Source organism: Carassius auratus, chromosome 31 (assembly GCF_003368295.1).
Source record: "Carassius auratus strain Wakin chromosome 31, ASM336829v1, whole genome shotgun sequence".
Classification (NCBI taxonomy): domain Eukaryota; kingdom Metazoa; phylum Chordata; class Actinopteri; order Cypriniformes; family Cyprinidae; genus Carassius; species Carassius auratus.
The window spans coordinates 7449273-7464406 of NC_039273.1; the positions used below are offsets into that span (position 1 = coordinate 7449273).

Here is a 15134-nt window from a genome sequence, read left to right on the forward strand (position 1 = left end):
ACATTAAGATCAAAGAACTGACGTTTAAAATATAAGTTGTATGATCATAACCAGGTTTAAAAAAAAAAAAAATCACAATAATATAATTGCCATTGATTCCAATCCATGTTTCTAAAATATTTTTGGATATCTTCTAAACAGATCATCAATGTAAAAAAATATGCACATTCTTCTTGCACTCCATTAGATGACACTAAAGATTCAGTCAAGATGGGTGTTAGCACATTAGGAACATTAGAATGAACAGACAATTATTCTAGTGAAATGAACTCAGTAGGTGGCAGTAAAGCACTAGATTAGACTGTGTCTACAGATACACTTCTCCAGGTCAGTATTTCAGATCTTTAAACATTTATTTTTGTGATAGCACAGAACCAATACAAGAGTTCAGAATCTTTTTTTTTGTTTCTTTGTTTTTTTTTTTGCCAGTAAAAGGTCAGTGTCAAAACAATTCATTTTCTTAATTCACTTCATGACTTAACTAGAATTTTTGTTGAGTGATGCATGCAGAGATATGGATATGTTCTGATCCTTACAAAAAAATAAATAAATAAAAGATGTATAGTCATTTTTGTACATTTTATTGAAAATATGATTTTGAAGCATTCTTAGGAGACAAATTTCACAAGTTCATCCTTTAAGGAAATATATTTTCTCACTCAAACAGCTCTGTTCACTCATCCTCACTGGTGCTCTCTCCACACTGGAAGCATATGAAGTCTCGCACGTGCATTCTGTAAAGTCAGGTAATGTCCCACAATATATTTGGGATCTAGGAGGAAGTTCTGGGGCAAAAGTCTCATCTCAGATTCACCACATGGTATATCGTCCATGTCGCCAAGAGAAATAGATGCTTCACCCACTATATGTTGCCCCAGCTTCCTTCCCAGAGCATCCATGCCTTCCTTTGGTCCACCTTGAAACACAACTAGCGATCCATAGTGCCCCATCTCAATGCCAACCTGCTCGGGAACTGCTCCATGTACGTATGAGCCAATGTGCCAATCAGAGGGCACAGCAAGTGATACAGCATGCCGCATGTAATCGCCCTGAAAGGGGGAAAAAAACAGAATACTAAACCTGAGAAAAAAAATTATTATTATATTTAATTCTTAGGAGGAAGACAATAGACAGGGTGTGCTAAAAATGCTTACAAGCCGTACAACTCATGTTGTGAAGATAAAGTCACATCATGTAATTATATAATTCTTTGTACAATATAGACTTAAAAAGTCTGGGGTCAGTAAGGCTTTCTGAAGTCTCTTATGTTCACCTAGGCTGCAAATATTTGATTAAAAATTCAGAAAAAAATAGTATAATTGTGAAATATTATTACAATTAAAAATAACAGTTTTATAAGGGAATTTATTAGAGTGCTGGCAAAGCTAAATTTTCAGCAGCTATTACTTCAGTCTTTACTGTCACAAGATCCTAATCAATCTAATTTGCTGCTCAAGAAACACAATGCTCAATATTTTAACATTTTCGAGGATTATCTGATAAACAGACTGAACAGAATTTATTTGAAGGAGATATTTTGTGTAATATTATAAATGTATAATGGTTTTTCAAGGCTATCTGATCTGCCAGCGAGGGTCCCTCAGGAACGTGGAGCTGACTAATATCCTCAGAAGACAGCACACTCTGAATCAGAGAACAGATCAGCAGTCAGAGCTTACAGAAGGTGTGGAAGAAATAGCTTTCTGAAAATGCCAATCATGGGCATGTACCTTGATATACCCTGTCTGTTTTTTGCAGCTATGATGAGCCATTATTGACAAAGCAACATCCTTTACCAATTGTTGAAATTTCTCATTCCTTGCAACAAAATCTGTCTCACAGTTCACCTGAAAATAAATACATAGATTTTAGTTAAATCACACTGCAGCATTTTGGGGACCAATTACACATTGTGTGCTAAGAATGACATGTTGACAACCATGACAGCAACACTGTGACCCTAAAAGAGACCGAACAGCCCTTCCTTGGCTTTCCGACCTTCAAGTTTACACGCTTTGCTCCAGCCCTCTTTTTTGGCTTGTTCATGCAGCCAGCTTTCTGCCTACAAACATAAGATTTAGAAAATATATATATATATATATATATAAATATATATATATATATATATATATATATATATACACACACAAACAAACACACACACACACACAGACAAAAACAAAGATGACAACAACTATGACAAGGATATGAGTTTACTGTTTGTGCTTGACAAATCAGATGACTAGTAATTGATACATAGCATCTAGTTAGAAACATTTCAGTTAAAAAAAATATAGTTGGTTTAAAACTCAAGTAGTGAAATTAAAAGAAATATGAATATTCTGTGTTCAACACACAATAATTTATATTTACAGAATTTTGTTTTTAGTCTTTTAATTTCACTACTTAAAAGAAGTGGCATTTAAAAGAAGTGCCATTTAAAATGGAAGAGAATGGTTGGCATTATTTTCAATAGAAAGAAAATTGTGTATGTATATATAATATATATAGAAAGAAAGTAAAAATGGCACTTACAGTGGAAGTGAATAGGGGCACTTTTAGCTGTTTTTGCAACTACTTTTGCTCAGTATTTCTGAAAATAAAAAGAGACTTTTCTCAGTATTGCTCAGTATTTCTGAAAATAAAAAGAGACTTTTAATCAATTAAATCTAATATCTTTCTTTCTGGTTAACTTTTAGGACTATGACAGCGAGTATATGGGTAATTTTTGGATTCCATGAGGAGAATGTGATGGTGACATGAAAATATATTGCATAGGACCCTCCTTTCTTTTTACAGCCAGCTTTTAAAAATATTCAGAAAATAGTGGACAGTCCCACCTGTGTTACGTCATTGTTGCATTTCTCCAGTGCCTTTTTGCAGTTGATGAAGGTGTAGCCCGTAGATTTTCGTAATCTCAGGAGAAGTGCTTTATCTGCTGCTAAACTCGGTGTTGAGAGACTGAACATGCTGTGTGAGACATCCCTATGAACAACATATTATTAATCAATATGACACATGATTTAATGGTGCCACAGAGCATTACACAGCCGTATGGAAACTGATATACTGTCATATGTTATTCACAATCGCCTTTATTTGAATAACAAGCCAAATATTTCATATCAGACTGCCATTCAGAGAGCATCTGAAGTACCTAGTCAAAATCATTACAACATTAGAGTGCGAAATGTGACAAAAAAGCAATTTCTATATCTTCCTCTGGAGTAACCTATGGGACTAAGGTTTCCTGACATCAGTTACTGGCAGGCATGTCAGTGAAGCAGAAGCACGCTTTCTACAGAGAGAGAGAGAGAGAAAGGTCAAATTGAACACTCCATCGACTGCACAGGAGTTTAAACTACAGCTGACTGAAGACAGAGAGAACAGTGTAACTCATTATAAACATGTCAAAAGAACAAGAATAACAATGCCTAACGAAATTGGAATGCACATTAAAACTGACTCAAAGTAAAATTAATATGGGGAAAAACAAATCCACACTTCAAAAAGAGTAAGAACATGTGGAAGCTCAGCACCAACACACGTGGAGATAAAAACCTTTGACAAAAGGATTGCGATTGCAGTGTGAATGCTACCACCTGGTCTTTTTGACTGTTTGCGCTTCGAAACATACAGGATAATTTCTTGCCAAGAACACATTCTTGCTGTGGATTAGTTCATGATTTCAGGAGAGTATACATATTGTATTAAATGCAGAGTATTCTTTATAAATACTATATTCATCTTTTTTTTCACCAGATGTCTACCATTCCTAGAGCCTTTAAACTGGATAGATTTTGGACCAGCTGACTGAATAAGATACGTTTATTTGATTTGATTTTATTTATTATCAACTTCCTATTTTTAACCGTCTCACCACTCCCAAAATGACCTTTATCATCATAGCAACGTAGCAAGACGAGTCACCTGGTAATGTATTATTAAATATGAGTTATTATCACAACAGAATGTTTTGGTGCATGGGAGGAGTCCCCTATAAGGCTTTATTGATCTGAGATGGTATAAAAACCAAACTGAGTCTCTGGATCGTCTAAAGTCCATAATGAAGCTCAGCCTGATTCTCTTTCTCACCGTCACCCTGATCTTTCAGGGCTGCAGTGGTAAGTTCCTCCAAATTATTCATACCCAAATATCCTTAAATCCTGTGCCTTGTGTCTAATTGTTCTATGTTTTGCTCAGTATTATCAAGCTCTAAAACTAGTACAAATAATAGGGTACTGACATGCCTCTGGGTGGTAAATCTTTTCTTTCACATAAAATGTAACTTTTGTAACTGCGATTCACAATGCCTGCAGCACGAGGACTGCTGTGATTACTACAAAAAGCAGTGTGGTCATCGAGGTGAGATTCAAAATCTGTAATTCTGTAAAACATGAGATATGAAGTGTCAAAGGGTCAACAAAACCAGAACAAATACATTCTCAAAAAAAAAAAAAAAATCAGATACAAAGCTGTCAGTACAAGTACAGAGGGGAAAAGGTGTCTTTGTACCTCATTTACCCTTAAATAGTGCATGTTAGTACCATGAAAGTACATATTACATATTAGTACCTAAAGAGTATGTTAGTACTTTTTAATTTGTACCTTTTATTTTTTGAGAGTTTAGGTTTAACATGGTAGGATTAAAAAAAAAGTAGTTAAGTAGCGGGTCTTGTACGTTAAAGCTAAAGTAAAGTTAAAAGTTGCTGTTCCGTCACGCCAGACTGGAGTTTGTAGATGAACAAATATAGTTCAAAACTGCTTGTCTGTGTTCAGTTAGACAAAAGGCACAAACAGTTTTTATTTGTCTCTTAAATACTGTACAGTCCTCAAGGTCTGTTGAGTCACATGGGGCAAATCAGCATTTTATATAAAATGGGAGAAAGATTTAGTTGTTAATATTAGGGGGTGACTCAGTGACCCTGAGTCTTGTTTATTTTGGATCCCGAAAGTGGCATGAAACTCAGCTGTGTCCACTTCTATAGCTTCACACACTTTGTTAATCTCAAAACTCTTTCCAAAATACTAAACACCATATTTCCTATTATGTAATTAATCACAGTTGAGTTATTTGTATTAAGAACACTTACAATAACATTCAGACAAAAGCGACTGTCATCTATTTATTTATTTTCATAAAACATTATTTTTTATTAATATTTTATGTTGACTGGTAATTTAACATAATTTAACACCAATTTTAGAAACTGAATGTTGAAATTTGAAACTATAAATTGCAGTAATTACTATTTCAGTTTTTCTCATATTTTTTTTCTTTCATTTTGCTCAGGCTTTGTCAGGTTTGTCTTTTTTCATCAAGCACTAACTCTTTCTTTATGAATCCATTTCCCATCCCAATCATTAGCCAGTGTCTCTGACGCTGAGATCAAGTCTTTGTCCGAGACGCTGTACAAATTAGACCATAACAGGGCCACAGCCTCAGAGCTGGTCATCGATCCTCAGACACTGATCTCTCCTTCTGAGACCGGCTCCAAGAATGACCACTCATCCCGCCCGTAAGACACACAGATATATCTAGATATATACCCAAACATGCATGTGATCATGTATTCTGATGCACTCTTTCTCTCTTAGATTGTTCAAGCAAGTGAGTAGTACGTTGCTCTCCAAGCCCACGTATAAAGCTCTGCTGAATCTATTAGACAACTATAGAAGGATGACAGGAGAAGTGGAGGATGTGCCCTCACAGGAAGTCCAGGAGCAAGACACTTTCCTCCAGCAGACCATGAACACTGATGTGGGCAGGGAGCTTTACAATTTCCTCCACTCTAAAGGTATGTGTGACTCTAACCGTATGTCAGACCTTTTGAATTTTTAGTAACCTCGGATGATTAACCTTCAGATATATTCCTTCAACTTTGATTATAATACAAACTGGAGCAAATCAGTATATTCGAATGATTTTTGATGAAAATAATCAGCTTTGCCATCACAGTAATAAATTAGGCCTATATATTAAAATATATTAAAATAGAAAAGAGCTTTTGAATTATATGTATTTCACTATATTATAGTTTTTACCATATTTTTTATCAAAGAAATGTAGCCATGGTGAGCTTAAGATGCAAAACATTTTAGTAAAATCTTACCAATCCCAAACTTCTGAAAGCCAGTGTACATTTTCGTTTTATACATAGTGTTAATATTTTACTTATATACTAAAATCTTTACTAGAAAAAATAGTGTAATGTACCACAAAACTATAAAATTGTATGTACCGTAAATAGATTATGCAAAATATTTGAATTTAAAAAACTTTTTTTTAGGTGTATACTCATCACAGAGCGAGTTTATCCAGGATCTGAAGATGATGTGGTTTGGTCTTTACTCTCGATCTAGTGGCAAACTGGACTCCAGCGGGTTTGAACACATCTTTGTCGGTCAGTCTGAGTTAACCACATGTGATTTGCTGTCAGACTGCTGTTTATCTCTCTTTGGCTGACATGCAGTGTGTCAACAGGGGAAATTAAGAGCGGAAAGGTGTCTGGTTTCCACAACTGGCTGCAGTTTTATCTGAGTGAGAAACAGGGACTCCTGAATTACTACAGTCATAGCTTTGATGGCCCTGTGAGTTCCAATGAGCATGTGAATCAAAACAAACCAGTGCTAGTACAACATGCATTTTAAAAGTCTGGATGTCTACCTGTATCAGAAGTTTTGATCTTGTAAAAGACAAGTTTCTCCTCTCTTTCAGTGGAGCACATACCCTGATGTATTAGGAATGCAGTTTGAATGGGATGGCTATTTCAAAGAGGTTGGTTCTGCGTTTATTGGCTGTAGTCCTGAATTTGATCTGGCTATCTACAGTCTTTGCTACATCACCCGCCCTGGCAAAAAGTGAGTTCTGGACATTCATTCATCAAATAAAACTCATTTTTGGTCACATGAGCAAACCTACAAATGTATATATGCATTGCATGAAATGCTCATCTGTCTGATTGTATTCTCAGATGTTATGTGAGTTTGGGAGGACAGACTCTGGGCATTCAGACCTATACATGGGACAACAGCAGCTATGGGGATGGAAAGAAGTACATAGGCTCTGCTTACCCTGCCACACCATGATTCCCTGTCATCTGAATATCAACAGACTCACAACCAGAACAACTCTTAATTCTTCTCCTGGTTGTTCGAAGTTGATGTTGGACCAAATAAAACAGGAATACAAAAAACACCCTTCCTGTCTGTATTTTTACTAAGGCATAATAACATTCTTTCACACTCTCTGTCAAAATATTGTCTATCTTTTAGTTTGTTGTTAAGCAAACTTGTGTCACATATAATTTGTTTCCATTTTAAATTTGATTTAAAACCATTTTCGAAATTAATTATTTATGATAGAATCATATTCTTGACATTTCAATACCTTCTGTAATTATACTACAAAAAGAAAAAAAATATATAATAATAATTAAAAGAACAGAACAAATAACAAACTCTTGCAAATGGCTTTATTTACATAAAATACAAAATCTTCCTAGATTTGACATTACTCCAGTCTTCACTGTCACATAATAATAATAATAATAATAATAATAATAATAATAATAATAATAAATGTTATTTGTAATGCACCTTTCTTACACTCAAGGTGCTACTACAGTATAAAACAACAATAAAATAAACAACACTACTCCAATACAACAATCACAATGACAACACAATAATAACAATGGCAACAACAACTGTAAGTTTATAACTTAAAAGCTTCACTAAAGAGACATGTTTTGAGTAATTTCTTAGAACAATCAAAAGACGAAGCATTCCTAGGAAAAGGCAGAGAATTCCACAACCTGGGAGCAATTCAAGAGAATGAGCTCCCATAGTTTTGAGTTTACAATGAGGCTGGTACAGAGTAAGAGAAATCAGCAGAGCGGAGAGACCCAGATGGTGTAGTAGACATTGTGATCAAACTACAAATATACTCGGGCCGGGGGCACCCCCATGTACTGCTTTATAGGTTGAGATAAAAACATGACTGCAGGATGGTGTGTAAGTTAAAACACGAGCAACTAAATGCATATATTGCAGCCTCTTAATCACATTTGCAGGTAACCCTGCAAAAAGAGAATTACAATAATCAAGCTTGGATGTTATAAAGGTGTGAATAAGCCTTTCTGCATCAGGCATAGAGACAAACATGATCTTCAGAAATCATCATTCTCTTATGTTGATTTGCTTAATTAACATTCATCCATTCTTATTATTTTCAATGTTGAAAGTGGCTTTGCGGTTTAATTATTTTGTGGAAACCTTTTTATATATTCAGGGTTCCTTGATGAATAGAAAGTGAAAAAGAGCAGCATTTATTTGAAATAGAAATCTTTTGAAACATGACTTTACTGTCAGTTTTGAATCAACTGAATCCTTTTTGCTAAATAAAAGTAATAACTTCTTTAAAAAAATCTTACTGACTCAAACCTTTTGAATGTAGTATACTTAGAGAAGCATTTTAGGTAACATAAAATATCCCACACCTCAATAACCCTGATGTACTTATGACAGTTCTACATTAGATGGCTTAGTGTATGTTTTACCTTGTAGGATCCTCCTTTTTTGACTCTGTCTGTCCCTGTTTCTGGTCCTTTATGTGAAAAAAAGGATAAGTCATAAGGATAAGGTTTTAATGCATGAACAGCCTAACATGATTAAAGAAAGAACTTTAAAGTGTGGATGTGTGTATAGTTGACTCAGATTGGTCTCACAGGGTTGTACCTGTCTTCTGTAGTGTGATGCACGTTCCACCAGTCTGCTGTCCACTCCCATTTCCCACCATGTCATGCAGCCCTAAGCCACTGGGAGGAAATGACATCACCTGCCAAAATAACCCCAGGTAATCAGTCAGTATTCTTTAATTTCTCCTGTCTGAATTTAAAACCCAGTACACACATAAATCAACTTTGTTTCTTTCTTTCTGTTACCGGTGACAGGGAGAACTCCCTGCCACAGGTTAGCATAGTGCTGCCCTCTGGGCATTAGTTTGTTTTCCCCCATGGTGCAGCATAATAGTGGCAGAGAGAATATGTAAAAAATACATTAAAATGGACAAACAATGAACAAAACACACACACAGTACAACTGTGCATCACTCCATGGCACATGCAGCACAGGGTGATTTATTCTAGATTAAAAAAAAAACAGATATTATGTTTCATAATATAACTTCTACACAGGTATATGACTTGAAAACATATCATCTGATTATATAGTATCATTGGTGTTTATTGCAATCACTATACTTGCTCATGTGGTATTGTTTAGTTATTTATTTCCTGTGCAGTTGCACTTTATTTTACAGTACGTAAATGTACGTATAGTGTACTTACAGTGTATTTATCTAAGAAAGTTCTGGTAAGACAAGGTAACTACATGGGGTAGGGTTAGGTTTAGAAGTAGGTTCAGGGTTGGTACATAGTTATTACATAGTTATTGTAATTACTATAATAAGTACATAGTATGTACATGAGGAACAGGACTGTAAAATAAAGTGCTACCACCTGTGCTCTATGGTTGAATCTGGTCCTTCTGAGTGTCCACAGTCTGCACCTTTCACTGGTGACCACCAAAGAGCAGCAGTCAACTACTGTACTGACCATGAAAATACTACCTGAAGTGCAGCTTACACTGTTAAAAAATTACTGTAAATTTTACAGTAAAATACTGGCAGCAGGGTTGCCAGCCAGGTACTGTAAATTTTACAGTAGTCGTACTGTAATTTAATTTACAGATTTTTCCTGTATTCTCAATTACAGTAAAATTCTGTAAATTAAATTACAGTAAGACTACTGTAAAATATACAGTAACTGGCTGGCAACCCTGCTGCCAGTATTTTACTGTAAAATTTACAGTAATTTTTTTATATTTTGTATACTGCATTTTTACAAAAAAATATATTATATACTGCATTTTTAATACATTGTATATGGCATTTAACAATTATTTAAATAGCAAATGCACACTTTCAAGTAGTTTACTGTGCAAAGCAATTCTTTGAAAAAAAGCATATGTGTATTTGCTATATTTAAAGTATGTAAAATGATAGCATACAATATATTTTCCCTATTGCTGACTTAACTTTAACTGCATAAAGTGTTATATAATGCATAACTTAATTCACCAAAAAAATATAAAAAAATAACATTTTTAAAATCTAAAAAAAAACAGGTCAAAATGTTATATATCACTTTCAAATTTACATTAAAAAAATGACATAAAAAGTATATTATTTTGAACTCATTTTTATTTATTTCAAAATTATTTCATTTTTTTTAAATGGATATGAAATTTTGGCATGATTTCTTTTTTATTACTTGGAACATAATGGCCATCATGGACCTTGACACAAAGAAATATTCAAACTGCGTTATAACCGAAACATGACCAACATGGTCATATTAAAACAGTTCACCCAAAAGTGAAAATTCTGTCATTTCTCACCCTCATGTCATTCCACACCCTTAAAACCTTTGTTCATCTTCACAACACACATTAAGATATTTTTTATAAAACCTGATGGCCCAGTGATGCCTACATTGATAGCAAGATCATTTCCCTTTCCAATGCCCAGAAAGGTACTAAAAACATATTTAAAACAGTTTATGTGACTACAGTGGTTCAACCTTAGTGTAATGAAGCAATGAAAATACTTTTTGTGTGCCAAAAAACTAAATAATGACTATTCAACAGTATCTCGTGATGGATGACACTGCTTCATGAAGCTTCAAAGCTTTATTAATCTTTCAGTTCAAATCAGAGCATATCAAACTGCCAAAGTCACATGATTTCAGTAAATGAGGCTTCGTTACGTCATAAGTGTTTTGAAATTTCAATGGTTCGTGTGACTTTTGCAGTTTGATACACGTTCTGAGCAAATGATTTGAAACAAAAGATTTGTAAAGCTTCTAAGCTTCATGAAGCAGTGTTTTGAGATCACCCATCACTAGATATAGTTGAATAAAATCGTTGTTTTGGGAGATGGGGGTGGGGGGGGGTTTGGCAAAAAAAGTATTCTCGTCGCTTTATAATATTTAGGTTGAACAACTGTAGTCACATGAATTGTTTTAAATGTTTTAGAGGCTTTCTGGGCATTGAAAAAAAGAAATGATCTTGCTAGAAATGCACGCTTCACTGAGCCACATCTTATTATGTGTTGTGAGGATGAACGAAGATCTTAAGGGTGTGAAACGACATAAGTAATTATTGACTTAATTTTCATTTTTGGGTGAACTAATCCTTTAAAAACCACAAAGACATTTTCAGATAGCTATCATCATTAAGGAATAGACCAATATTGCCAAACAAGTCATACAAAAAAAAGTGATGCATGACTGACCGGAAGGAGCCGCGCACTTGCAGAAGTCATACAAACTTTCCATCAAACAGATAAAAATCAACCAAATAACAATTATGCTCCAGATGAAGTTCCATCCCAGGATTCAAAGTGTGACTAGAAATATTGAAAAGAGTAAAGAGGACAATACATTAGATATATTACAAAACATAATAATACTTTCAGAAACAAATAGGGGGAGGACAGATACAGTCAGAGACAGATACAGGGATGAGAGGTACAGTCAGAGAGAGACAGAGGGATGGGAGGTACAGTCAAAGGCAGATAGAGAACAATAAAAGGAAGACGCAATCTTGGTGTGTGTGTATCCTTACATTTCAGAAATTCCATTGGAATTTGCACAGAAGAGTGGCAACATGTGGGTTGACTGCCACACATTTTCTTCTGTATCACTTGTCCTGTTTTTATTTCGATGGCACTTTTCCCTTGGCTTTGGGTCCTCTCTCTGGATTTATGCCCACAAAGCACCTAAAGGGTCATGAAACAGACAATATGTAATTAAGAGCTGTTTTAGGACCTCCAAGAAAGTTGGAGATGTCCACTAATAATAAAAAAAAAACATATTTAACTCAATAGCTTGCTGGTGTTAAATAGGGAGACAAATATATTCTCTTCTCGAGTTAAGACACATTGTTTTAAAGGCATCAACAGAAATAACACTGATAACATAACATTATTAAAAGGAATGTTCTGATATAACTTATAAAATATAAAATGCTGGTTCTGAAGTTGTTAGAATTCAACCATTACCTTTGAATGAACTCCAAGGTACACACTGCTTCCTCCTGATACTCAAGATTAAACTAGTAATAAGCAGCAAACAGAGTGGCAAGGCCGGACAGGAAACTGGGCTGAGTGCCCTCACACACTACCTCGCCTTCAATACTCAGCATCCAGTGCCCACTTGTCAAAGTGTCTCCTAAAACAATCAATATCACAATAGTAATTAATACCTATACCATTTTTTTTTTTTTTTGTATTTCAGATTTTTACATTTACATTACATACTATATTTAGTAGGGGTGGGATAAAAATTAGATTCTTAAATGTATCGCAATGCATAAGCAGACGATTCTGAACTGATTCACAAATGTCAAAAATAAATTTTCTAAACGTTAATTAATGTAATGTTGACGGAAAGTAAAAGGCGGATCTCTGAAACGCGGAAGTGCATGCCCAGACAGTCTGTGACATGCACATATTTCTTTTACTGTCTATGGTGTGTGTCCACTGGCGCAGAGCAAGCGTTTTGAGACCTATAACGTTACTTGAGCGTTTTCAGTCCATTTAATGGAAGTTGAGCTTCCATAGTTGCATATGGTTTGTGGTGGATCGATTATGCAGCAAAATGCCTCCTAATGTGAAACAGACTGCAAGCACTTTGTTTTTTTCTTCCTGAACCTTCTGGTTGTTCGTTCATTTGAAATGACTCGAAAAAAGATTCGTTCATTTTGCTGAACGAGACTCAAAAGTCCGATTCGGTAAAATGATCCGAACTTCCCATCACTACAACTGATGATAAGATTCAAGTCATAGACGCAATAAAACAACTCGTTTGTTTATTGGTCAGTGTCGCGCATGATCAGTTCATTTGTTCAAGTGTCACCGCACTGATAAGGAGCATTTGTGCACCCTGTTCCAAAATACACACAAGATTTGCCGGCCGACATAAATATAGACACATATATATAAATAGCATATTTAATAATTTCAAGGAAAACGTATTTGGTCGCCCTAAGGTAATACATTAGACTAACTATACAAAGCAGACTTTATATCAAACAGATTTGTTAAAGTTTTCACATTAACGTTACCTGAAGTTAGCAAATGCTCAAAAAAAATCTACATCTCACTGGTTACGTTAACCTCTTAGAAAAGCACCACTGAGAATTTATATGACACACACATCCTCCGTGAGCGACCCTGACTGACCGCGAGGCTTTAGAAACGCGTTTTATTTCGGCGCCCGTGTTAACAGATGACTGCATGTGCAAAGTTGTTTTACATCATAAAATAATCACGACGAAGTGTGCTGATAAACACTAAGTTACAGTGAATATAAACTATTAGCACTGAAACATGTCATTCATAACGAAGGATTCCAGAGATTTTCTTTCCATGGCTGCTATAGCGCCGGGGGATGTGTGAAATCCTACCGCGACCGCGCTACTGAAACCCCGCGCAATTCTGCCTCGCGCCCCGCGGACGGATGATGCTTGAATCTGGGGTTACCAATATAATCCGCGAATGTAGATGCATTCATATACTATAAACTACCAAACAAGAAATATAAAAAACTGAAGTCACTTACCACAGTTGTGAATCGCTCCTCTTGTCTTTAACGTTAATCTCCTCGACCGTTGACGATGCGGCTCCGAAGATTTGAAATTTACAGCAAAATTCTGTAAATTTGAGTCAGACCTACACGTGACCCCAGAATGCATTGCAGTTTACAGCAATATGCTGTATTATTAAAAAACAGTCCGCGGCTGTAAAATAATGCTGTAATTTTTACAGCAATTCATTACAGTGTAGTTATCTATAAAATGCACATTCTGGCAAATCTTAGTTACATTTGGAGATTAAGATCTCTAGCTCTTTTTCTAAAACAAGAGTTAATGGAGGCACAAAGAGACAGACTCATTACTTGACTATATTTGTAGTTAATTAAAAAAAAATTGTCTTTCCAAGACATTCTGTTCTTTAGCCCCCTCTTGAATTCATTCCAATTCAGTGTTGACTGTACAAACAGTAATATTGTGAAATATTATTACAATCTAAAGTAACTTTTTCTTTCTAAAGATAATTTAATTTAATTTAATCTAATTTGAAAATGTAATTTATTGCTGTGATTGTAAAGCTGGATTTACAGCAGCTATTTCTCCATTCTTCAGTGTCACGTGATCCTTCAGAAATTATTATAATATGTTGATTTACTGCTCAAGAATAATTTCTTATAATTATCAATGTTGAATAATTTTTTTGTGGGAATGGTGATACACTACCATTCAAAAGTATGGAGAATGAAAGACTAAAAAAAATAAAAAAATAAATTAATATTTCCATTCAGCAAGATGCATTAAATTGATCAAAAGTGACAGTAAATATATTTATAATGCCAAAAAAAGATTTCCATTCATAATGAATAATAAGAAAAAAGTAAAGATTAAAAAAAAAAGATTTTCCAATTATAGAAATGCTGTTCAAACTTTATCAAAGAATCCTGAAAAAAGTATCATAGATTATTAAGCAGAAAAAAAAGCAGTTTTCAACATTACTAATAATAATTGTAAGTATTTCCTAAAGATCATGTAACACTGAAGACTGATGTAATGGCTGGTGAAAATTAGGTATGGGTATTGTTAAGGTTTTAACTTTTTAATAACTCTTACTGATACTGCTTATCGATCCCGTATTCTTATTGGTACTTTTTGTTTTGTGTGTGTATATTTATATGAGTGTCTGAGTGCTATTGCTTGCTCTATAATAATTTCATCATTATTATTTTACTGTTTGTGTTTTAATCTTGATTTTTAATTATGTATTAAATATATTAACAGAGCAGTCCATTTCATCTGGAATTATTATATTTAGGACATTATCTTTTTTAGGACAGATTGTCTGTTGCTCCTTAAATTACATATTTTTATTTCTAAACTTCTCTCTTCTGAAAGTTTTTTTCCCCAGGCATTTTGGTTTGACTGCTCTGATGTGGACAGCTGCAGATATACAACAAGGTTTGATAACAGCATTAGAGGTT

At 34.6% G+C, this 15134-nt stretch overlaps 1 protein-coding gene, 1 long non-coding RNA gene and 1 pseudogene across 2 annotated transcripts; 1 reads left to right on the top strand and 2 right to left on the bottom strand.

Moving 5' to 3' along the window:
- Positions 1-673: 673 nt before the first annotated feature.
- On the bottom strand, positions 674-3316 carry LOC113051179 (elongation factor Ts, mitochondrial-like; annotated as a pseudogene).
- Positions 3317-4016: 700 nt separating this feature from the next.
- On the top strand, positions 4017-7198 carry LOC113050371 (poly(U)-specific endoribonuclease-A-like). Its single transcript, XM_026213281.1, has 7 exons — positions 4017-4124; positions 5369-5519; positions 5599-5798; positions 6291-6404; positions 6485-6591; positions 6719-6861; positions 6975-7198. Exons 1-7 carry the CDS (start codon positions 4067-4069, stop codon positions 7087-7089), a joined length of 888 nt encoding a protein of 295 aa, XP_026069066.1. The 5' UTR covers positions 4017-4066; the 3' UTR covers positions 7090-7198.
- Positions 7199-7663: 465 nt separating this feature from the next.
- LOC113051097 (uncharacterized) lies at positions 7664-8903 on the bottom strand. Its single transcript, XR_003276846.1, has 3 exons — positions 8740-8903; positions 8562-8608; positions 7664-8081 (listed from the first exon to the last, which is right to left on the bottom strand). It is a non-coding gene; the product is annotated as an uncharacterized LOC113051097 (long non-coding RNA).
- Positions 8904-15134: the final 6231 nt, after the last annotated feature.